Source organism: Notothenia rossii (assembly GCF_949606895.1).
Source record: "Notothenia rossii genome assembly, chromosome: 11".
In the NCBI taxonomy this organism is placed as follows: Eukaryota; Metazoa; Chordata; class Actinopteri; order Perciformes; family Nototheniidae; genus Notothenia; species Notothenia rossii.
In genome coordinates, this window is record NC_136910.1 from 10157894 (window position 1) to 10183316 (window position 25423).

At 40.9% G+C, this 25423-nt stretch overlaps 2 protein-coding genes across 3 annotated transcripts; both read left to right on the forward strand.

Annotated features, from left to right (window-relative positions):
- The first annotated feature begins 1297 nt into the window (after positions 1-1297).
- cenpt (centromere protein T) lies at positions 1298-8798 on the forward strand. 2 transcript variants are annotated; one of them, XM_079656868.1, is made up of 14 exons: positions 1298-1730; positions 2314-2437; positions 2509-2653; positions 2742-2826; positions 3030-3160; positions 3365-3413; positions 3531-3658; positions 4562-5397; positions 5524-6163; positions 6578-6829; positions 6913-6991; positions 7152-7322; positions 7449-7553; positions 8422-8798. In XM_079656868.1, exons 1-14 carry the CDS (start codon positions 1645-1647, stop codon positions 8546-8548), a joined length of 2958 nt encoding a protein of 985 aa, XP_079512994.1. In that variant the 5' UTR covers positions 1298-1644; the 3' UTR covers positions 8549-8798. The 2 variants fall into 2 exon arrangements, with proteins under 2 accessions (XP_079512994.1, XP_079512993.1); XM_079656867.1 differs by having other exon boundaries at positions 1299-1730; positions 4562-6163.
- A 733-nt stretch (positions 8799-9531) lies between these two features.
- Positions 9532-25075, forward strand: LOC307023567 (speckle-type POZ protein). The gene is made up of 10 exons (XM_079656879.1): positions 9532-9669; positions 17993-18196; positions 18281-18402; positions 19055-19206; positions 19342-19469; positions 19555-19732; positions 19865-19920; positions 21408-21530; positions 22044-22186; positions 23429-25075. The coding sequence occupies exons 2-10, from the start codon at positions 18119-18121 to the stop codon at positions 23571-23573; spliced, it is 1125 nt and encodes a 374-aa protein (XP_079513005.1). The 5' UTR covers positions 9532-9669; positions 17993-18118; the 3' UTR covers positions 23574-25075.
- Positions 25076-25423: the final 348 nt, after the last annotated feature.

Sequence of the window (25423 nt, forward strand, 5' to 3'; positions counted from 1 at the left end):
CTAACACCCTCTAGGGGGTCCCTCACCTCCTCTAGGAGGGTCCTCACCTCCTCCAGGGGGGTCCGGGGCATGCTCCCCCTGGAAGATTATTTTTTAAATATTGAAGTTAAAAGCATCAATCTGGTGCACTTTGAGAGCAAAATGAAGAGATCTATGGATCTATGTGCTCTTTGCTTGATTCATGCCTTCCCAGTCCCTTATCACGTAGCCATGGCGCCAGTTGTTGTAGCCAGTTGTGGTGAAGGCATGATCTGACTTACTTGAACCGAAATGTCTACATAGCAGAAGATGGCATCTTTTTCGCATGAATATTCCAGCCAATCTCTCTTTTGAAACCATGAGCTGCAAAATGAGCGCCTTACCCCACTGTACAGGCGAGTTGGGTACTTTTTTTTAAATGTGCCTGGGCAGGCTCTGTTTTGCCGAGGTCCTCTGGCACTTGCGGGCTGAGGGGTGGCGGTGTTTGGGGCAACGAAGACGGCTGCGGCTGCTCCGCCTCCGTGGGCGAGGCGGGCAAAGCCGGCGAGTCGGGCGTTAGTGTCCACGACAGTGACCGCGGGTAATGTAATGTCCCCATGATCTGAACTGTTATTACCTGCAGTATATGCAGTGTTACTTCAGGCGATAAGGGCTGGTTGTTTTAACCATGTTCTGATGTCCACCATTGACTGCTGTGTAAGCACCATACAGATGAAGAACGCGCAGCGGCACAGGTCACGCGCACCTGACATAATAACGTTACCGTTTAAATTGACCAAATAAATGCAGCAGACAATGTTATTTAACCACAATTACAATTCATTTCTTCTTCTTATTATTACTATTATTATTATTATTATTATTATTATTATTATTATTATTATTATTATTATTATTGTTATTATATGTAATATTTTTCACTTTTCATTTTTTTCACTTTTCATTTTTCAAATTAGGGTGCATAACGACTCAACTGAGGGTGCAATGCACCCTTATGCACCCCCGTAGAACTGGGCCTGTAATCAGAGACAATACATCACATATTTAGCTGTCCGGAATATACCAGACAAAGACTCATTCTGTAAACTTCAATGGAACAACATAACATTAAGGACATGGATTTCAAGTCAATATTCGCAAGTAACTCAAGAAATGAAGTTAACAAACTCATCTTCAAATTTCTCAAAAACACTGGTCTGAAGCTTTATATACATTATCTGAAGACAAAGATTTAACATGAAGATTCAATAAATCAACAGTAGGTGGCGATAATGCTCCAAGTGGTTGCGACTCGCCATTAAAGCAAAGAAGAAGAAGAAGAAGAAGAAGAAGAAAAAGAACTACGCTTTAGATGTAAAAGAAGAAAAAATTCGTCATCTCGCGATATTTCACTTAAAAATAACGCGGGACAGTGTGAAGAGTAAATCCGTTGAAACCACATAAGAAACAACATTAGACAGTCAACACATGTTTAATTAGACAAGCTGTGTGTTAATTGAGGCGGTATTTAGCTCAACGCCGTTTGTTAGACTGGTTTTATTTATATAGAGCCGCAGCTTAACAAGGTTTATTCTACTGTTTACCGTGGACAACGTTCGTTAGCTAAACTGAGCTAAACAGCTGACCGTCTGGGAGAAAAACAAAAATAACCGGCTCTGTTTCTAAATGGATCCAGCGGAGAACCTTTCTCCCCGGGTCCTGCTGACGAGAATTCTCAGCACCGAGACACCAAGGACCCCCTTCACCCACAGGTACTTCACCTTAACCCTCACTAAATTTGTATTGAAATAACTAACGAAGTCTGTTATTATTGTTTCAAGCTTTGAATATGAACGCTAGCTCTGATAAATGCTAACGTTATTCCTCCCATAACTAGCTTAGTAAGAAAAGATAAGGTGGTTTTCGTAACACCAGCATGTTAAAACAAGGAAGCCTCAATTATTTAATACCCTGTATGGAAATAATTATAATAACCACAATATTATCCGATCTATCCAAAGATGCACATGATTTCCTCTGTAGATCAGCATGGATTTACTATTTTGTTATCAAAGTTGTGCTTGTTTTCAATTCAAACCTGATTTATTTTTATTTTACAGGGAATAATTTACATTATATACAAAGTCTTGTTTTACCTACCCAAGATCTTCTCCCTTTTCAGCTTTTGAAACATATATATAAACTATTTAACACCCAAGTATGGTTTTTCTACAATGTCATTCAAATCACCTTCATGATTTCAAGTGTTTATTGTAAAAAGAATGTTTCTTTTTTTAATCATACTTAAATTAAGGATTTTAAAACTATAATAATATTGATCTGTCTTGTCTTAAGTGCCTCTCAACAACTGAGTGCCAGCGCGACCAGGAGGAGCAGCAGTCGACTGAGAAACAAAGATGCTGTTCCCCAAACCCCAAAGGCCATCTTAAAACACAGCCAGATACACAAACTACGGGAGGTGAGGAAGGCCGGCAGAGCTTGTGCTGATCATGGACATTCTTAAGGTTGACTTATTGAACTTCTTTCCAGAGTATATCCAGGAAATCCCGGGATGCCACGAGAAGGGTCGCTCGCTCAGTCTCATTCAGATTGAGTAACAAGCCTGCAGTAAACTCAATGCTGTTGGAGGATGGAGAGACACCGAGGCACCTACTCAAGAACATCCTGCAGACAGGTATGGGCATGGCATGGTTTTATTCACACCTAATGTTCCAGCTGATTATGGCCCTTTTTTTAATCGTCTAATCTTTTATCTGATTCAGAGCCTGCGAGTACGCCTGTGGTTCATGGGAGGGCCGCGTCAGATGGGCGACAGTCATCTTCAGCCGACTCGAGTAAGGGTCGCAGGTGAGTTGTGTAAGGGAAATTGCACATTGCTGACATTTGGGATGACCAGGATGATTATTTCAAATGTTTTACTTTTTCAGTCCAAAGCTGATAAAAACATCCACCCTGATCTTCTCTCTCTTCAGCAACATTGACAGTTTGTATGCTACCGGCTGACATTTGTTGTGTTGTGTGTAACAGGTTAGTATTTGCTTCACTTTCAGTATTGAGCTGTCAGGGTTGGATTTGCCTGATTTAACCATTGGTGCAGCGAGTACCCAAAAAAGACTGAACAGGAAGAGACATCTGAGCTTTGATGTATCGGCTTTTGAAAAACGTCTTGACGCCGGGCCAGGTAAGGTTCAAGCAACACCTGAATAGTGGTGTAAAGTACGATCCTAAGGTTGTTGTTGAATTGACAGATTTCCAATAGGGTTGGATTGAACTAAGTATACTCCTGCAACAAGAATTAGATGATGATGTAGAAACATATGAACTATGAGAACACTTGTGTATTTTATTAATGTCTTGGTTTTATGATGAATGCTTGTGCTTACAGATTTGAATGAAAATACAGAAACAGAACAATCATCTCTTACTTTGTCAAGGTAAATAACAAACTTCAAAGTTGTGTCGTTTTTTTATGCATATAAAAAGTTACATTGCTTTTTACAATGTTAATAAGTGAATATATAACTAAGCGGTCTCTCCATTCTGTTTTGCAGTCCCACTCTAAAAACCCCCTTTGTGGAAGTTCAGACTGAGAGAAGAGGCCTGCGGAGAAGAGCTTTACTACGCCGTAGAATCTCAGTGGCAGGATTTGACGCTGCTGTAGATAGACGGTCAATGGAAGGTGATTACAATGAAAAAAACACTCTTCGTAACTACTCAAAAATGTACCTTTTTAGATCAATCTGCTAATATATCCGTTAAAAAAAACAAGTTAACTTAAAGGTAGGGTGGGTAAGAATGGAGAAACCAGCTCGAGTGCGCTAGAATTAGAAACTACGCAGCCGGAAAAAATCTGCCCCTTCCTTCAGACTTCCTTACAGAGCCCCTCCTCCAAGACACACGGACGCGCACATGACCAATGAGGGCACGAGATAAGCTTGTGCACAGATGGAAGGCTGACAGGCAGGTAGGCCATCCAGTTACTTTAGCCGGGCTGGCTAAAATGATTGGTCATGCTTTTTACAGCGCCACGGCTTCCACAGATGACATTTCTTTATGTATTTATTGTCAAAGCATTTCATGTATTATTGTTTGCTATCGGGATGTTAAGAGCATTCCTTGGAATATAACAAAAAGTGTTTCTGAAGTGAATTACCTACCCCACCTTTAATGTTAATGAATTAAATTGCTGACCATTTAGGCTTTAAAGTGTCAATAACAATGAAAGAACCCACTAGTTTTACCCAGAGTATATTTTTATTCTAATATGTCTCAAAATGTGTCATACATTTTTTTATATATATTATTTTACAGAAAAATTAAATAGACTAATGTTTGAACACAAGGCCAATTCACATCTAAATTTGGCTCTCAAGAATATTTCGACCAGGTATACAGTATGTACATTTAGAACTAAAGCCCAGTTACATGAGCAAGCAGGAGGAAGGGAGCCGATGGCTGTTTTACGAAGGGAGGCTCAACTAGTGGCGTATCAATAACAATATTGTAGGTTATTTGCAAGTACTGTCGCTAGGGATGCTACTGATAACTCATTTGTAGTTTTCCCTCTCTTCTTGTCACCCAGGAGAGACGAGCCGGTGGAGTCTCGGTAAGACCATCTCCTCGGAGGGCTTCACTCTTGGCCTCAGCAAACTCTGTGACACTGACATCACGTCCGACATCATCCACTGTGATAAGGCGCTCTGCGCCCAGCCCGGCGCCATGACCGACAACTTATCAATAATCGCAACTCGGGACAACCCGACGGTGAGGGTGGAGGAGGAGGATCAGATGGAGGAGGAAGAGGAGGAGGAGGAGGAGGAAGAGGAGGAGGAAGAGGAGGAGCAGGATCAGATGGAAGTGGAGGAGGTGGATCAGATGGAGGTGGAGCTGGGGAAAGAGAAGTCAGTGAATGCATTCCCAACTGAGGGGGGGGCGGAACCTCAAAATGGAAGTTTGACAGCATCTATATCTCAAAGGGAGGAAGAGAAGAACACAGGTGATGATCAAATGAAAGATAATGCAACTGTGGCCGAGGAAGAGGCAGGTGGAGCTGAATCACTGGATACCGTTAGGGAGGAAGAGGAGAACCATGTAGAAGCTCCAACAGAGGAGGAAGGTGAAGCTGATTCTCAAAATGCTGCAGTCCGGTCTCTGTCTGAGGAAGAGGCGGCTGCAGCAGAGTCTCAAACTGAAGAAGAACAAGATGGAGTTGATTGGCAGGCTGAAGAGGAGGCTGCACCAGACACTCAAACTGAAGAGGAAGAAGTTGCAGGTGACTCTCAAAATGAAGAACAAGATGGAGTTGATTCCGAGCCTGAAGAGGTTGCAGAGGCCGTGTCTCAGTCTGAGGAAGAGGAGGCTGCACCAGACTCTCAAACTGAAGAGGAAGATGGAGTTGATTCGATGGCTGAAGAGGATGTTGTACCAGACACTCAAACTGAAGAGGAAGAAGTTGCAGGTGACTCTCAAACTGAAGAACAAGATGGAGTTGATTCCGAGCCTGAAGAGGTTGCAGAGGCCGTGTCTCAGTCTGAGGAAGAGGAGGCTGCACCAGACTCTCAAACTGAAGAGGAAGATGGAGTTGATTCGATGGCTGAAGAGGAGGCTGCACCAGACACTCAAACTGAAGAGGAAGATGGAGTTGATTCGATGGCTGAAGAGGATGTTGCACCAGACACTCAAACTGAAGAGGAAGATGGAGTTGATTGGCAGGCTGAAGAGGAGGCTGCACCAGACACTCAAACTGAAGAGGAAGAAGTTGCAGGTGACTCTCAAACTGAAGAACAAGATGGAGTTGATTCCGAGCCTGAAGAGGTTGCAGAGGCCGTGTCGCAGTCTGAGGAAGAGGAGGCTGCACCAGACTCTCAAGAAGCTGCAGTTGATATTGAACCTGAAGAGGATGCAGCAAAGTCTCTGTCTGAGGAAGAGGAGGAGACTGCAGATGATCAAAGTGAACAAGAGGTTCCTGAAGAGGAAGAGGAAGAGGAAGAGGAGGACGATTTGGCTGATTCTCAACCTGAAGACAAGCATGATGGGAAGCCGGAGGAGGAAGATGCCGAGCAGCCGTCGGAAGAGGAAGAGCAAAACCTGGAGCACACCAGCAGAAGGGCTCCTCGCTCTGAGGGTCCCCTCGTCGTGCCCGTCACTGAGGCAGCGGGAGACTTGGACGACGCCACAGAGGAAGGTGAGGACGTCCAAATATTGAATCTCTTTTGACATGCTTTCTACATGAGAAGCAGCAAGTCAGCACATTTAAAACATACTCAAGCAAACCCATCCTGCAAAAGCTGACTGAGCTGCATCCAAACCCCAATAGATTCCTCTTATTAGGATTTTTTAATTTCTTTATATCTAATGAATTATTAATACATTTTTCAAATTGTCACATTACTTATCTTTGTCCTTTTTTATGTTTAAAAAATCATGAATATATTTTTGCTTTTGTATTTTAAGTATGTCTGAAGGGTCAAACATGTGTCGGGACAAATTGGGGGAATAAAAGGGGGAAAAGTTCAAATAAAATGCAGCCGTTTTCCTCTCGGGGCTGCATGTCAGAGTATTTTAAAGTTCAATGTTTAACAGCTTTGTTTGCGTTCAGGATGGTCTGACGGTAAGTCTAAATCACCAAGCAGCCTGCACATGGGAAGCCCTGAAACACACGCTTCCTACACGGACCCTGGCACTGATAAAGAAACCTCCTTTCATCTTCCGGAGCTGGCGAATGATACCAAAGACAGGCTCCTGAATGAGAAATCACCTGAAGAAGCTGCTGAGGAGGAGGAGGAGGAGGAGGAAGAGGAGGAGGAGGAGGAGGAGGAGGAGGAAGAGGAGGAGGACGACGACAGTGATGGTTAGTCTTTGTTAGTGTTTCATTTATTGAAAGTCAATTGTGAATAGAGGTCAAATGTGTTTTTTGTTTTCCAAAATCTTCAGCGATCCCAAGCAAGACCCCAGCTTTTGTCAGACAGAAAATGAGCTTTTTTCAGCCCAAACCTCAGAATATTCAAATAAGGTAAGTTGCATTTTATGCTACAATCTAATTTAAAAATTAAAAACTGGGCTTTTACATCATAGCATATAGAATGTCAGTTGTATAGTTTTTAACTGACTTAAAGTTATTGTATGTTTGTCATCTACTATGTTACTGACTTTATATTTATGTATTATGTCAGCAGTAGGACGGGGGAAGCTATTCCTGTTCCTAAACCAAAGCCAGTGAGAAAGAAGAGGAAAGGGCCGGCTAAAAAGCAGACTGACCTTCCTAAGAGCTACCTGATGGAGGTGTTCAAACACTTCGCCAAAACAAAAGTCTCTCCAGATGTGTACCCTGTCCTAAACGATATGTAAGTAATATAAGGTTGCCTTTAATTCAATAATATTGCACTGTCATGTGTTTAGGACACCATGGATTTCTACCATTTACAGTACACAGTACACACTAGCTTCATTTTATTTCATGTTTTTACCAGAATGGATAAATACTTCAACCGACTGGCGGAGGACTTGGAGACATATGCCTTTCATGCAAAGAGAAAAACCATAGAAGTTGAAGATGCTGCACTTCTGTTGAGAAGGTAAGTGTGATTTGTGCTTATCTGTGCAAGGACAACACCAATGACTTGGGGATCAGTCGTTTTGAAAGATAAAAACAAATATATTTGCTATGCTCACCAGCAGTGAATGTTTGCCATGTCTTGAAGAAGATTCAACTTTATTGTCATCACATAGTACAGGTATTAGTGACGAAACGGTTCCTCTGCATTTGACCCATCCTAGTGTTAGGAGCAGTGGGCTGCCATTATGAACGGCGCCCGGTAAGCAGTGTAGGGAACGGTGCCTTGCTCAGGGACACCTCGGTAGCACTTGGTCTTGCCGGGACTTGAACTGGTGACCTTCCAGTTGCCAAGCCAAGTCCCTATGGACTTTTTTTTGCCTATTTGTTGGCAATTTAAGCACAAATCAAACACATTATACCCTAATGGTGTGTTTTTGGAAAACATGAACACAGTTATTTAACCTTTGGTTTTTGCAAAAAGCTTTAATAAAAGAGTTACGTTTGTAACACAGACCAGAGACATCAGGGTCAATCATCAAATGAAATGCCTTTTCAGATAATTCATGATGGCCGACAGTTGAAACCAAAACAAAATGGTGACAAGTACACAGCAAAAAGTAATTAATACAATGCTTTCAGAATGATTTTGGACAACTATTATGTAGAAATTAATACTGTAGCAAAAAATAAAATAAAATACACTGGATAATACCGACCTGTAGATGGCAGACTCTGACTCCACGTTTAGTCTGAAGTAACAGACACGAGACGGTGCCCCCACAGATGGAATCAAATTCTGTGGGAAACACTGAACAGTATACCTAAACAATTTCTGACACTTTAGTCATTTTACTTGGATTTAACTGAACCATTTTTTTGTTTTTCAGGCAGGGACATGTTACTGACACGGTCCCAGTGGAAGTGCTGATTGAAAAATATCTTCGTATGGAACAGCGGAAACTCCTCATCCCCATAGCAACCAGCGGAAATGTTGTTATTCCTAAAAAGCGGTGATGAATGTGTTCTATACTTCTAGATTTTATTTTGTACTTTTACATTTTACTTCACTGCCTTTGATTTGGACAATTGAGGTCTCCGTGAAATGTTGAAATGTTAATCAGAGTATTAAAATGTCTGTAAATGTGTAAATATGTCTTGACAAGAATTTTTGTTATGTATACTTTTTTCTTTGGAAGCATTGGCTTGTTGAAAAAAGTTCATTTTCTGTCTTTGTTGACCCTTGTGAATAAATAAATTCAGTGAATCACATGTTTTATCTGTATGAAAACCAGTAATGATGCATGTGGAGCCCATGTGAGGTGTTGTGATAGCATTTAAAATTGTGCATTTACAGAATCACCAGGCTTTGGATAAAAGGGTTTTGTAGTTTGGCTTGTTTGGGAATATATTGGAAAAGAAAGGCACCATTTTCTTTTCAGAGGGATTTCTTATCCCTGGCAGGTCATACTGTCCTGTGCGTTTTCTAGATTGGGCGAATTAATTACAACTAACCCGTATCACGATCGGGGGAACTGGTTAATTATTTCAAAGATCGAGGTTGCCTACCAGCTAGATAAATAATAAAACCTCACCCACTCGACACAAGGTTGAAGATGTATTAACGACCTTCAGTGTGAACCAATAAATCTAGAGTGATTCCATCTACATCTTAATTAAATGAAATCTTTAATAGTCTACGCTTGTTAATCTTGGTGTGCTGGGTGTTTGAATTAACATAACAGATATAACTAAGTTTTGTTTTATTTCTTACAATCAGGCAAAGAAGAGAAGAAATATGGAGAGAAACCCCCACACACACTTTAGAATCAGTAATACTTCATTTGTCCCACAGGCAGCATGGAAATGTACAGTGCCGGTGAAAGGCAAAAATAAAACTATTAAATAAAGATGCAAAAACACATATACCCATGGTAAAACAATAAGTTTTACCATGCTGATTTGTACATACATACACATTACATACTGTAATTTCTCCTTTAATTCGTGGACTGTTAATTTACTCCGAGACAGCAGGGGTCGCTCTTTGTGAGACTTCATGTCTGCCAGTTAGCATGCTAGCAATCAACAACAGAATATCCCGGACAACTAGCGTCTTAATTTAACCCAACACAAAGGTAAGCCTTTCCCTAAATAAAACAACAAGCACTGACATGTCGATTTAAGACTTAAAAAGAAAGAATTAAAGCTCTTATGTCGTATTTTTAATTGCAGTTATTTCGACAATTTCCCCTACCGTTTTGTTTGGCTTAGGTTAGCTGCATGCTAACTAGCTCGATCAGTTAGCTCTCGTGCTATCGTCAGAGTGTCTGGATTACTCACAGTATTTTTTTATTTTGAAATGTAACATAACTTTTCATCACTGTATAGGATTTATTTTTCAGTATGAGCACACGGGTGTTCAAACCAAGCGTTAGTCAAGAAAACACTTTAGAGTATGCTACCTTTTCGATAATCTGTATTGTTAGCCGGTTAACTACCTGCTACTGTCACCGCCTACTGTAACTGATTCTCCAGCATCGTCTGCTACAACTTGAACTCTTAATAAAACACAATGAAGATGGCTTTGTTTAAATGTTATGTATAGTTGTTAATAGGCCATTTAAAAAAAAATGTATGACATATTTGGTTAATAGATAAATGTCAGGAACAAGAGGATTTGCGTCCTAAGCCTTTTATCATACTTTTTTTTAGAGCTGCTTCTGTGGATGATTTAAAGTAGTATGTTGAGTTTTAGAAGTGCTTTGGTTGGTATGATCTGTTTTCTCAATCTGCTCAGAAACAGTCATTCATAGTTGTCATTTACAATCAGAGGTGGAAGAATTACTCATATATTGTACCAGAGTGTAGGAATACTAATGTTGGCATCAAAATATACTGAAAATACCAAACATAAAAGTACTCATTATACAAGATTTCCCTCTTAATTGTAGTGGGGTAGATGTACAAAGTAGTAAAAAAATGGAAATACTTAAGTAAAGTGCAAGTACAATACTTGAGTAAATCTACTTTGTTACTTTACAACACTGACTGTAATTGATGGGTATGTTTTGAGTTTTACAAGTGCTTATTTGGTTCTGGTCTGTTTTGTCAATCTGCTCAGAAACTGTTTGAAGTAAAAAAGTTAGGTGTGACAAGGGTCTGAAATTGTCTGAGCATTTCTTTTTTGCTCGCAATAGTATTGTCTGCCGTGCCACCTATGAAATCTAGCCTATGTGGAAGGATTTATTATAGTAGTAGTATTTAGTAACCACTATCTCTTTAGTACCAGAGCGTTTACATCATATGACCTGACATACTTACCACCTGGCGCTAATTTAATTCCCTAGGTGAGACTGAATATTTTCTCACTAATGACTTGTACACAATATGAATGACTCAACACCACAGCAATTATATCACTTCTGTTGTTGGCACTGAAAGCAGATGTTCTCTCACGCTGCTGGTGAGCACACCAGACAGTTTATTCAACTTTACACAAAATGTTTCGCTGTTGTTTTGGTGGCGCTACCTTTATATTGTGTAGTGATGCATTTGTACAGTATCTGTGAGGCAACGCTTGGCTTTCTTGCAGCACTTGGAATCTCTACTTGTCTTTTTGCTACATTTCTTTCCTTATATTAAAAGTCAAAGTGCTGCCCCACAGCAGATTTAAAAGGGTCTTAGACCAATTTTTTTTCTGGCTTTGCCCTCCAGATATACTGAGTAATACACAACTCGGTTTAGCTGAGTTCACTTAAAGTGTGATGACTTCGAGTAAAATCCACTGCGTTTGCACAGTTATTCTACAGTGTAAAAAATAAAAGTGTTTTAGTCACAAACTTTATTTAATCCCTAGTATGTTAAATGTCCCGTACTAGAACCTGATGTCTGAGCAATAAAGAGCAAGTGAATAACGTATAATTAAGGAATAATTTTTTTTTACAAAATGATTGAGTTTTTAATCATAATGGCATCTTTCTTACAGATAATCTCCTGTAGAACATTCCTCAAAAAGCAATACTGTTGAAGCATGATGAAGCTTAAATGAACTTAAATATATGGTTTCTCCACTGCCCCTCCTTAGACCTCATTTAAAGCTTTAATGATGGGACTACTTGCAGTGTTTTGCAGCATGCAGGGGTTTCTGCCCTTAGGGGTCAACATGTCAAGTTTAAGTGTTTGTAATGGTGTGAGCCAGGTGACTGGACACATTAGAAATGCATTGAGGTCACTCCTGCCTTTAACCTCCCGTGCCTGGCCGAGTGATGAGGGTTTTAGGGAGGAAGTACAGGGAGGAGGTAAAGCCTGGTAGCTAATGCTTTTCTGCCCGCTCAAATCCCCTGCAATGTAATTGTGGTTCTGCACAAAGTCAGGGATGAGAGCGAGGCAAGCTGATCGCTGGAGCAAAATCAATAGTTCATACCTTTTCTGAGATTGAGTTTTTAGGAAAGGACGAGCACCATGACCGAGGGCAGAATATGAAATCGCTCCCACAGAGGCCCAACACGCGCTCTGCAATCGATCCCCAGTCCCTGTACCAATTATAGTTTTAAGGTTTGTCTGTGGCTTACTGTAGTCCTCAAAGACCAACGCTTTGGAAGTAGACATTGTGTTCACTGACACTTCGACAAGGGTTGCAATTTTTTGTATCCCCTTTGGAAATTGCCGCCTGAAAGGCCTTCATACCTCTAGTGTTTAATTTGGAGCAGAGATTGATTTCTCCTTTCTTTTGGTCAGGGGGACTGAAGCTCAGGAAAAAAAGCATTGTGGTCATTAACTGCCATCTCATGTATCATATGTGTACAGATACATTCATTCATTTTAATTCATAGATTGACTTAAATACCAAAATATCTATGATCTGCTTGGCCACTTTAATTGTACAAACACTGCTGTGAAATTCAGGCTGGTTTGTCTTCACATGATGAAGGTGGGAAAGTGTTTTACTAGGATTGTGATGATCAAACGGTCCATGGATTGTTTACCTTTCTTCTGCCATCTACTAGATCTTGAATAGACATTTATGAGTAAGCCTTTCTGTCTGTTATATGATGACTTTTGATTGCATCCCTTTACTTAAAAAAAACCTTGCTGTGATTACTGCCGACACAGATAGTCAATATTAGTGTATAGATAGTCTGGTGAAAGTTCAGTAACAACTATAACAAATAATCACGCTGCTTTTGACCTGTGCTGATGGTAGTTTTTGTTTTTGGAAAGTGGAGTCTTTGATAGACACATCTACCAGAGTTTGGTTAATGTATGTTCTTTCAAATTGAAAGACAAGAAAACAACTTTTTAATTTGGGATCATTTATTGGCTGGTTCATTTGGTTGCCTTGCTGAGGAGTTGGAGGTGTGCAGCTTTGTGTTGCATCTCTTTATCTAACAATTGTTCCAATACTCTGTTGCAAAAATGAAAGCTGAAAGTTTAACACTGTCAACAACTCAAGAGAATGACCATAGTCCTGTTTTTAATTGACATACATGGCCTATCCTTTTATCTTCTTCACCTCTTATCCTGCCAGTCTTTATGCTTTTAGCGTGAAGCAGCAGCAGCAGCAGCAGCAGAAGTTATGGCAGTAACCAAATACAGCTGACACAGTGTAACGAGAATACACAGAGTATAACTGTGAGGCTGCTATCAATGTCATAACATCCCACTGGATTACATGCATGGAGTTTTCTTGAGAATCTGCCATGCTCCAGTTGGCAATCTGAATACAGCACAACCTCTGCCACAACAAATAATATCTACAATATTGAAATATCGTTTCTGAGTGTAAACACTTCGTATAGGGCAGAAAAATAGGGTTTAATTTTATGACATTTTTAAGGATTATTCCTTTGCGCTCTATGGCAGATATGTCCAGCTATTTCACTATTCAAATCTGTGTTTGTTTCACATCTCAGTGCACGGTATTTCCGGAGGAAGCAGTCGTGTGCCGGGAGTGTTTCAATACAGCGTCATCAGAGTCCACCTGTCCACAAACCTGTATTTGATTTCTCTCTCATACCTCTGCTGGATTTTCTTTTGTCCCCATCCGACCACTTTGTGTGGCAATTTATCTCTGCGAGTGGTTCCTCAGACGGTGGCCCATCTTTCATTCGCCACCTGTTTTTCCATTTGGCCTCTCTATCATATTCTTTTTCTTTTTCGTTCCCTACAACCCCCTTACTTTATCTTCGTCTCAGTCCATCTTGCTACTGTTTAACAATGAAGAACAATCGGTGGTTCTCCTATATAGAGCGTTTTTAAACTGGGCGGAACAAAGCTTCCTAAAAAGGTTTGTTTTGCTTTGGCAAGATGTAGCAATGTGATTGGAGCGATGTTAGCACAACAAAGCCCTTTTTGTTCCTAAATTGTTGGTGCATTCTGCGCTATATAAACACAGCACAGGTAGCACTCATGACAATAAAACCGAATAAAATATCAAATAACAACAATATTACAATTACTTTTTCTGAAATTGTTCCCATTAAGACTCCCTTTTTTCTCTGGATCAGGCTCCGACTGTGAGGATCGCTCGGTTCCAGCCGAGTGTTTAGCAGCGTACTCATGCTATGAACATCTAGACCCATCAAAAATATGTTCCTGTTACATGGGACTACACTGTTCCTGTAAAGAAGACATCTTAGAAGTTAATATAAGTTTTCCATTTTCATACTACATACTATGCAGAATGTCCTATAGAGGAGAATGTGGAGGGATATCATTCCTTGTATTTGGTCTTCTGAGATGCTCCCAAAGCCTTGAGGTTAAAATAAATGTTTTTCTCCTATTACCTTTTGGATTCTATCGTAGAAAAAAGGTCACTTACCAGGGGTAGACATTAAGGGTAAAATTCCACTGGCCCCACCGCTGATTGTATTATCACTGGCCCCACCATTGTAACCACTGGCCCGGAGCATTCGTCCAAAAAAAAATTGACTAATAATGAAGAAAATTAACACATTTGTTGCAATAGTGATGTATGCACTAACTACATTACTACTTGTACTACAACATTTGAATAATCAGTTCTTCCTCATTTTCCTCAATTGTTCATATTTGGTTTATTAAAATAATGATATTGTGGTCATTGTTAAAAAATGTGTGCTATTATGAGTATTATTATTTGTATAATGCACTTTCTGCCTTCCTGTCATTAGGAGTTAGAAATGTAATGGCTATGTAGTAGATTAGATTAGAACCTTCATTATCCTAAACTGCTGGGACATTTCCCTATAGCCAATACCTTTTATATTTTCTACTCTTCACTTACTTGTCAGCATAGGTCGGCATTGATGTAAAGAGCCGACAGAAGACCTTGTTTATATTGGCATCATATTGAGGGGTGCAGCCAGTGACGCGTCCTAAAACCAGGAAGTAAGCCGCTGGTTCCGTCGACAAAAAAGCAATGGGATTTCTCCACAGGATTTTGGAAAATAGCTGGAAATAAGGTCTGTGGAAAACAAACCTGTTTAATAAATGCACGTTTTGTTCAGCTGGATAATCTCCACATGTCTACCCTACTTTTATAATTTTCGAATCATAAATCTAATCGATAGATTATAAAAGGGTTTTAGGACGCATCACTGCACCACTCTATGAAGAAGCCAACTCCATCGATCAAGCTGGCTGAAACTTTCTCTCCCTCTTCTTCTCATGTTCCCTGTCACTCTCCTTTAACTCTTCCGGTGACTTTCTTTTATTTTAAGATAGTTTTTTGCCCGGCGCTTGGCCGGTTACCGCTGGTGCGATAGTCTGTAGTGAAGCGCCCGTGAGCGCTCCCGCTCACGGGAGCCTGCTCACGCTGCGCTCCGCAGCAAACAGCTGTTTGCTTTTCACCCAACAACGACAAGCGACTCACGAAACGCTATGTTGTAGCGTTAATAAACGAAACAATTTAACAAAATTGCTAGTCTAAATACCAATACCACAGGAAAACATTTTTTTAAACGATATTTTTAGTGGCCCGAGCGGGCAAGTGGAAAGAACGTTATGCTGACCCGGGGTGTCTAAATAGTGCTTCCGGGCCAGCGGGCCATTTATAATGTCGAGCCCTGCTTACATTAGAATCCAGAATATGTTCACTCGACCTGTAAGTGTGATGGAAAACTATTATTCATCATAGGGCTGCTCGATTATGGCAAAAATCATAATCTCGATTATTTGGGTCAATAATTGTAATTGCGATTATTAAATGCGATTATTAATTTGTTCTCCAAAAAATCCATTTATTGGACAAAAAAAGAACTTTTGAACAGTATGTTTTAAACAGTTGATTACCCTGAACTTTAAGTGTAATTCTAGTGAAAAACCCAAATAAAAAAATAAATAAAAAGTAATAATAAAAAAATAATTGTTTTATTTCGATTACGTTGTTTTCGTAATCGTTGCAAGCCATAATTGTAATCGCGATTTAAAATACGATTTAATTGAGCAGCTCTAATTCATCATGCTACTTGACTTTATTAATCAGCATTTTGTAATCATCCTGACAGTCCCACGATGGTAATCTTGACGTTCTGACAAGGAAACATGTTTTAATTTAAAGGATTTGTGAAGGCTGTATGTTTGCTAAAGCATTAAAACAGACTAAGCTGATTCAAAGTGTTTTTAAAAAAAATTAAAAAAAGTAATTCAGCATTTAATCTGTTCAAGTCTTTTGTAAATGGTCATGCTTTCAGTTTCCAGTCTGTTCAGATGTTAGATTTAACACAGCCTCTAAGCAGAATCACTCAATGCTTCACCTCCATTCAGTGAAACCATCAACTCCCAGACGTCACAATTTGTTATGCTGCTTTTGGACCCAATGTATTGATGAAGACATGAAAAGCTCCGGGTGTGAGAGAATCGTAGAGACAGATTAATTGTTCCAGGAATGGTAAAATAGAAAATACAGTATTGAAGAGTGGATCAAGAATTGGCCGCAGATTAACAGCATGAGGACCCAGAAGGAAATAGACTGGTTTTATAAAGCGTTGAAAATAAAGGACAAAACAGTCAAATATCAGCCACTGACCTCGAAGCAAGATGAAACATTGTTATATATCTGGCATTGTGTCTAGATCAGGGGTTTTCAAAGTGTGGTAAGGTGAGCCTCCCCTCAGAGAACATAAGAACAGCCGCGCCCCCCCCCCCCTCCTCCCAATTATTATTATTATTATTATTATTATTATTATTATTGTTGTTGTTGCTATAATGCAGGGGTATTCAATTGCATTTCAAAGAGTTCCAGTAAGAGAAAATGTCATTAAATGCTCTGTTTTCGCTGTCTACCTTTCTCTTTTTTGAGCACGCCATTTTAAATTACTCACTGCTGTTTCTCTCTTCTTGTCTCGTCTCTGTATGTGTTTGAATCTAACGTGCTCACTCACTGACTGCACCGATTTGATTGGCTGAGTAGCGTCACCTCCTTAAAACATTAAACAATTACTTTTTTTACTTTTTTTTTTACTTTTTCAATATCGTGGATAAATCCTTATATGCTCTCGGCAACACACTGCACGTCAACTTTGCCTCCTTATTACACTCACCCCTACTTTCGTGGGAACAATGAGTCTGCGTCTTTGATGCTCACAGGCAGAGGATGCGGGGATGCAATGTAGACAGGAATAAACGCAGATCATCCTCGGGCTGCAGCCTTGACCTGCACTTGCACTTTCTCACTCTGCGCCTCCCCTGAAGCTCTCTGGCGCCCCCCCCCCCCCCGGGGAGTCGCGCCTCACACTTTGAAAACCGCTGGTCTAGATGGTGTCCAGTTTTGTGTGAATTTCCCCTTACAAAAATATGGAAATACAGTCTCTGTACACTCCTATCCCATAATTAACCAATGACACTGAATTGTGTGTTTAGTTCGCATACAAAGAAGCGTAATATCGAAAAGAGGGAGACAAAAGTCTGATTGTTATTTAGTGCATGGAATAAATAGTCATGGAGCCATTAGGGCTGAATAAGGCACGTACAGTATATGTGGGCACGCTGTTGAAGTTTGTTAGAGTTTGTGTGTGTATCTGTTTCTGTGTGACTTGAAGGTAATTTGGGAACCTTGGATTTGGCCAGTGGCTCCAACCCCCCCCCCCCCCCCCCCCCCTCCATCAGAGTCCTGGGAGGCCGCTTGTTTATTTACAGTTCATTTTGGAGACTTAATTGCAATTGCGGCGGCTATTGATCTCAGAACAGGCTCGGGCCATCGATCTCCCGCCGTCCCCCAGCGGGTCAGGGACAATTCATCCAGCCAAAACACCACAAACCTCGATAACAGGCGATGTGGCTGCATGAATTAAATGATATTGAATCTTAACTGGATTAATCAAAAGATACAGAGCCTGTGTGTTGCATTACAATGAGCTGTTTTTTCTTCGTTTTCTGTAGCCTTGTTAGGAGAATGTGTCTCACGCAGCTAGACAGGATTTTCGTGAAGATGGGATTTAAACTCTATCAACTAATCACACTGACATTGTCGGTTTCTAGGGGGCAAACTGCTTCCATCTGGCGTGTGCTGATGCAGATGGACGTCAGGACTGAACATTGACGAGTGGAAGTGACGGACTCCTTCTCCTCACCCTCTTGCCCCCGACACCTTCTGTCACGCTGGCAATGTCAAGAGTCCCGAGTCCCCCTCCCCCTGCGGAAATGTCCAGCGGGCCCGTGGCCGAGAGCTGGTGTTACACACAGGTACAGCTAAAAACACTATATCTATCTTTAACGTCAAATACATCAAATATTCTTAGCTTTACTGACTGTTTTCTGCTTTGCCAGATCAAAGTGGTGAAGTTCTCTTACATGTGGACCATCAACAACTTCAGCTTCTGTCGTGAGGAGATGGGAGAGGTCATCAAGAGCTCCACCTTCTCTTCTGGGGCCAACGACAAGCTGAAATGGTAGGCGGGCAAGAAAGCCATGTTGTTCATCATATTCTAAAATCCAGTATTCGTTATCATACTGCAGTGTACACGAATTGAAACCGCCAATTTTGAGTCTGCCATCAGATAAGGGATCATCAATTTTGATCCCTTATCAAGCAAACCTTACACAAATAGAATTTTACATACTCGTATATAAGCAATGGTTTTCTGATGAAAAGTGCTCTATTCAGTGTTATCATTAAACTGGTCATTTACTTCAAACTAATCAACATATTTGACGATATACTTGCACTGCAGTATTTATACAAACATTCAGGGACTATAGAGTCATTTTTCAAGTCTATTCTTCAAGTCATAATTCTTCTATTGGTCTTCCTTCTCATCAAATAAATATGTTTTTCAAAAGTTTGAACCACAGCAACCACAAGAGGCCCTTGAGTAAACAGTCATAAATATGCACAACAAATATTGAGCTGATGAGTCAGAAGAATGCAAGCACCAGTGAGTGCTCTGTTAGCCTGCTGTATTCATAACAATCAGAAAAAGCATGAAGACACACTGCATAGACAAACAACTTTACATGAAAACTGCATGTATCAAAATTCTTTATTAAGGAGAGATTCATTTATTTGAAGAGATCCTAAATATTACACCCTCTCACCATCAGGTGTTTGCGAGTGAATCCGAAGGGCCTGGACGAGGAGAGCAAAGACTACCTGTCTCTCTACCTGCTGCTGGTCAGCTGTCCGAAGGCCGAGGTGCGCGCCAAGTTCAAATTCTCCATCCTCAACGCCAAGGGAGAGGAGACCAAAGCCATGGGTGAGCCACTGGGGGGCAACAACTTTCAAAGAGTCGGATCTAACATCCTGTGGAGTTGGCAGTTTTCCTGTACTTTTTTAAAATCACACTTTTTCTTTCCTTTTCTGGACTTCTTTTTGTCCTGATGGCCTGCAGAAAGCCAGAGGGCATATCGCTTTGTCCAGGGGAAAGACTGGGGCTTCAAAAAGTTCATCCGCAGAGACTTCCTCCTAGATGAGGCCAACGGTCTTCTACCTGACGACAAGCTCACGCTCTTCTGCGAGGTACGCTGCCTAGTCTTGGTTTACACCCTTTATCACTCCAGTGCATTTTTTAAGTATTGCATTTCATTGAATATCTCTCCTTCAGGTAAGCGTGGTGCAGGACTCGGTGAACATATCTGGGCAGAACACGATGAACATGGTGAAGGTTCCTGACTGCCGGCTAGCGGACGAGCTGGGGGGATTGTGGGAAAACTCCCGCTTCACAGACTGCTCCCTGTGTGTGGCAGGACAGGAGTTTCAGGCTCACAAAGCCATCCTCGCAGGTGCAGACACCAGGCACACTCATTATACTGTATTTGGTCCTACAGTGTGTGGGTGTAATATTCGAATTGTAATTGTTACCGTTGCTTGACAGATTACTCATTAACATATTGTTCTTATATAACTGCTTCCAGCACGTTCCCCTGTATTCAGCGCCATGTTTGAGCACGAGATGGAGGAAAGCAAAAAGGTGAGCCAACGGTCCCTTCAGCTTTTTTTACTCCTAGAAATGAATTTGTTTTGTCCCTCAGCGGCTCACTCAGATGTTCCCCGCTGTGTGGAGGAGTTACAGTGAGTGAAGGATTGTGGGCTGTCAAACGGCTGCAGCACGGAGCTGTTTGCAGAAGCTGAATGATAGCGCTCCTGAAATGAAATTGTCCTGCCGTACTTGGGGGTCAGGATTCATCCTTCACTGACAGAGCTGCAGAAGCAGATTGCTTTTTTCTTTTTCATCTGTGCACATGTGACTGTACGAAATGAAATTGGAGGAGAAGCAGCCCAGATGTTTTTTTTTTATTTATTTTTTACCAAGGTCAATTTCTGTTTCAAATTTTTAAAAGAATGAAACATTTCACTTTTGTAAATTTGAAACATAGAGTAGATTTTATCTGCAGATAGAAAACATGACAATAGAGTGCCACAGTGACGCGTCCTAAAACCCGGAAGTAAACTCCTTCCGGTTCCTTCGACAAAAACGCAATGCAATTTCCCCATAGGATTTTGGAAAATAGCTCGAAATAAGGTAAGGTTGACACACACTTAAGAGACGGATCACGTTTTGTTCAGTCGGATAATATCCACATGTCTACCCTACTTTTATAACTTTCGAATCATAAATCTAGTCGCCAGAAGCAAAATGCTAACGTTATGCTATAAACGAACTACAGCAGGGTCGCTGCTTCAACGTCAAGCCAACTTGAGATCCATATTCAAACTACAGATTCAAAATTGTGCAAGTGTTTGTTTTAACAGTTTGCAGGAGGCAGGTACTTGCTTTCAAGCAGAACACGGGGAAAAACAAACTTAGCAGGAGTGTTTACGTGTTCGGTGTAATGACGTAAAACGGCCTCGACAACTTCTGTAGTCCTATTCAGCCACTTGGTAACAACCATCGGTTTTCAGACACGTAAACTCTTCAAAAATCACCAGTGGGGTCACTGCTGATGTATTTAATGTCGTAGAACAAAACGTGATCCGTCTCTTAAATGTGTGTCAACCACAGACCTTATTTCAGATATTTTCAGCTTTTTTGTCGAAGGAACCGGAAGTGGTCAAATGCTAACTTACTTCCGGGTTTTAGGACGCGTCACTGTGGCACTCTATATAATGGTTTTAAATTATGTTTTTAAACGTACACCAAGCTTTTTTTGTGTGGTCAAATTGCTTGATTTGCTACAAGGTTACAATAAGTGCACATATTGATTTATTGGCTAGTCATGACAAATAGGAAATCTGTTGGAGTTTTAAATCAGAAGCGTTCACAAGCAGATTAAAATGTGGTTTATTGTATTTCTCCAAAGTGTCTTTAAACACTGTGTAGAGATTCCCAGCCTAATAGTTATCTAAATGCTCTTTATTTTTGTGGCATAAGGAAAAAAACTTGCTGCGATAATTTTGTTCATGCTACAGTCTAAGCTCATGTCACAGGATTCTAACCTTGGTGTGTCTCCCTCTCAGAACCGTGTGGAGATCAACGATGTGGAGCCGGAGGTTTTCAAAGAGATGATGTGCTTCATTTACACAGACAAAGCTCCCAACCTGGACAAGATGGCTGACGACTTGCTGGCAGCGGCTGACAAGGTATTAGAACAATAGTGCAATGTTCATTTTGAAATATGAATATAACTCTGAATATTAACGATCTACTGATCCTCTAGTATCAATGTCTGCATACAGCACCATATTAGGGGTGGTTCTATATTTAATATAATATGCAAATATCAAAATATATATTGTATACTGCTGGATAACCCCAAAACATGGAGGTATTATTTATAAACCAAAGTGCCCAGACCAACAACATCTGTTACTGCAGGTAGAATTGCTGTCTTTTCTGTATTTAATGTGAGGAGAGCAAACACTGTGAGCTTTCAGATGTCATAAGGTGGTGAGATGAATTAAGTGCACAATAATCACTAACCCTGTTATCCCAGTAAGTCATGATTCCACTCCTCTATGACACAGACCTAATTTAGTTAAGTATCACTAAATCTGTCACAGCAGATACCTCCTGAGTCCTGTTGAAGACATGCAGAGTGCTCATGTTGTTCTCTCTCTCTCTCTCTCTCTCTCTCTCTCTCTCTCTCTCTGTAGTATGCTCTGGAGAGACTGAAGGTCATGTGTGAAGACGCGCTGTGCACCAGTCTGTCTGTGGAGAACGCAGCGGAGATCCTCATCCTGGCGGACCTGCACAGCGCCGACCAGCTGAAAACTCAGGCCGTCGACTTCATCAACTAGTGAGTTCACTCGTCGTCACTTCTTACAGATCCTCAGAAGTCCTCTGAACAGTTTGTCTCCGTTCCTTTTCCTCTTTGTCTCGCCATTGTTACTGATGACACCAGACTCACACAGCGCCACCCTCTCGCCTCCTCCCATGGTGTCAGTTAATAATTGAATTTCACATGTGCCCCATGGAGGGGTCTGTCTGACATTATTAAAAGCTTCCAGAAGGATCAGGACTACCTGACTTCTCACTACCTGCCTTATGTGTTGACCTAGATGAATGAGGTGATACATCTGAACATGTGTCTGTGCTCAGCTCACACATATTGCTCCAGATTGTTTCCTTTCATTTATAGAGCTGAAACAATTATTTGATTAGTACATCGACCAAAAAACAACCGGCACAAATCATCATAAAGATTTATTCGTTTAAGTAATTTTTGTGTAACATTGTGACATCATAATGTAAAAATTGTGCTTCTATTGACTAGCGCTCCAACACATTTTACGTGATAGGCTAAAGGGTGGGACATCCCTAATCAGAGCAGACTGGGCTCTGGTTTCAGACAGAGGGTGAAAAGACAGGAAGTAAATGTTAAGTGAATATTAAAGGGAACCTATTATGCAAAATCCACTTTTTCATGTCTTTTATACATACATATGTGTCCCCTCTGTGTAAAGAGATTCTGGAAGTTTCAGGAAAAAAGATTCACTCACTTTTTGTCCCGAAAATGAGCTGATCAGGTTTTGGCCACTTTATGATGTCATAACAATGTTTTGGCTTGTGTAACCATTAGCCAATCACCAACCAAGGTAACACCCCCCAACCTTATCACCTGAATCTCCTCCTAGAGCACCATTGAGTTCTTTTTAACCAAATATCTCTCAGAGGGGTGTGGGGAGGGGCTCTTTATTTTCATCTAAAGTAACTGACAGAGAATCAGCACTTTTGAAACAGGGCTGAAACAGAGGGGATTATGGGATGCTGCAACGATCTGTTTGGTGTTTGGAGCCAAACACTTCAGAGACATGTTTTGTGTATATCTGAGACCTATAATATATTGATGAAAAACAGTAAAAGAGGGGACCTTTAAAGCATGTAATTATGTCAGAAAATACAAACACAAACCTGAACATTTGTATAATATGTCATTTTTAAATAAAACACGTCTATAATATTAGATTCAGAGACGTTTGACACCCCTGTAATACCAATGGATTGTCCCTAATATAATGTTTATTGTTTCGTCCTCCAGCCACGCTGCGGAGGTGATGGAGACGGCGGGGTGGAAGTCCATGGTGGCGTCTCACCCTCACCTGGTGGCCGAGGCGTACCGCTCCCTGGCCTCGGCGCAGTGCCCCTTCCTCGGACCCCCCCGCAAGCGCCTCAAACAATCCTAACAGCAAGACGCTGACACCCATGCATACGCACACACGCTCATGCAAATACACACAAAGACACACAGACTCCCCCCCCCTCACGCAGGGACAACCTTTCCCCTCGCTGTTACCTAGTTCACTACCTACAGCCTCCCTCGGACCCCCCCCTTCTGCCCCATCCAAACCTGCTGTATTTAGTCTCTTCTAAAGACGGAGGGAGGAAGAGGAAGTGGAGGTGAAAGAGAGGGGCAGGTGCTGGTGAAGTGAATGTTTGTTGTTTACAAGAATAAAAACAATACCCCTCCCCCTTTCTCCTCGGCTCAGGCCCAGTGAGGTCTGACATTGTGCTCCTATCTTTGTGTGAAAACCAAAACCCCTCGACACCCCGTTAGTTCCTACTTTGGAATCCGTTCGGGAGGAAGGACTGGACACCAAAACCCCAAAAGAGCCGACTGTCAGGGGATGAGGAGGATGGAAGGACACGTGCAGATAACTGAAGCTATGTGTTTTATCATAAGGCTACTTTTTGCTCTGTTTGGAGTCCGAGGTGCCCCCAAACTCACGAACACATGGGCCTGCGGGGGACAGAAGAAAAAGAAGAAATGGGCCTGTTAGTTACAAACTAGAAGGCCCCCCCCCCCCCTGAGAAAGACAACAAGGGCTAGTCTAAAAAGCAGATATGGGACAAACTTAACGTTAATTCTCCTTGAGAAAGTTGGAGAAACATTGCACTAAAGTCACAGGTCACCCCTTAAGAACCCTTACCAGCAGTAAAGTAGTAATACTGTAGGCAAGCACATACTGAAGAGAGCTTCATGAACTAAAGACCCAACAGGACCACCAAGAACAAGAACCCTTTAAGAAGACAGAAACAACACATGTACTCCAAAAACTTCGCATCCGTTTTCATTTTTTTTAAAAGCTGGGAAGAAACAGTAAAGAGAGGGTACAGAAAAGCAACTGGACGTCATTCTTGGGGAAATTGTATTTTGTGTGTGGATCTGTTTTTATAACCTTGAGAGGAAAACATCTCAAGGTTTCGACGGACAAACCAACCAGGAGGCAACAAATTGTGCCTCAACTAGAATTGAGATTGAATCAGGCATGTTGATGCTATTTTGTTTCTTATTTGGTTTTTCCCCCAGAACTGTCATTTCTATTTTTTTCATAGGAATTTGTACAGACATCAGTGATTTTGAAGCTGTGTAAACAAAAAGCATTTTCCACCGTGAAATTGAAAAAAAAAGCGGACTTGTTTTCTTTGCAGGCATAAAGACTGAGGGGAAATTGAAATGAACACGTTTTAATGTTCAGAAGAGACAGAATGTGAAGAGATGCACACCGAGGCAAACCACATGAAATACATTTGAAGTTATAATTTCAAACTGGCAGAAAATGGTAATGATCGAAGGAACTGTCGTTTCTTTCCTGTAGATATTGCTGGTTATGAGAAGTGACACTTAGTTGTTGCCAATTTTTTGTTCCCAAAAGATTAAACCACAACTATTTTGTATTGAATGCAATGCAAACTTTGTCTGGTATTTTTGTCTGAATTCTTTATTTATTATTTTCAGTCCGTCTCATTAAACAGGCGTTTCATTTAGAGATGATTATGGGACTCCACAGATCACCTCTAAGGAAAGGTATCAGGCAGAAAGGCCGGTGTTTAAAGAAATTTCATTTGATGACTCAAGTTTTAAAATGTTCTTTAAATTAGAGTGGCATAAACCTAATCATGATTAAATCTGGGCATTTTAGTGTTTTATTTTTTTTATCCCCTTACTGCATATGTAATTAACTTTTTGGAGATGTTAATATTTAATTTTTCTTTTTTTTTCAATTTGCACTTTCCAAAACATGAACAACTTCCT

Excerpts from the sequence above, each read along its gene's own strand:
- cenpt (XM_079656867.1), top strand. The coding sequence starts at position 1,645 with ATGGATCCAGCGGAGAACCTTTCTCCCCGGGTCCTGCTGACGAGAATT. Across the intron at positions 3,659-4,561 it reads AGATAGACGGTCAATGGAAG|GAGAGACGAGCCGGTGGAGT; the intron begins GTGATTACAATG and ends CTTGTCACCCAG. Across the intron at positions 6,830-6,912 it reads GGAGGACGACGACAGTGATG|CGATCCCAAGCAAGACCCCA; the intron begins GTTAGTCTTTGT and ends CAAAATCTTCAG.
- LOC307023567 (XM_079656879.1), top strand. The coding sequence starts at position 18,119 with ATGTCAAGAGTCCCGAGTCCCCCTCCCCCTGCGGAAATGTCCAGCGGG. Across the intron at positions 19,733-19,864 it reads TCACAAAGCCATCCTCGCAG|CACGTTCCCCTGTATTCAGC; the intron begins GTGCAGACACCA and ends AACTGCTTCCAG. Across the intron at positions 19,921-21,407 it reads AGATGGAGGAAAGCAAAAAG|AACCGTGTGGAGATCAACGA; the intron begins GTGAGCCAACGG and ends TCTCCCTCTCAG.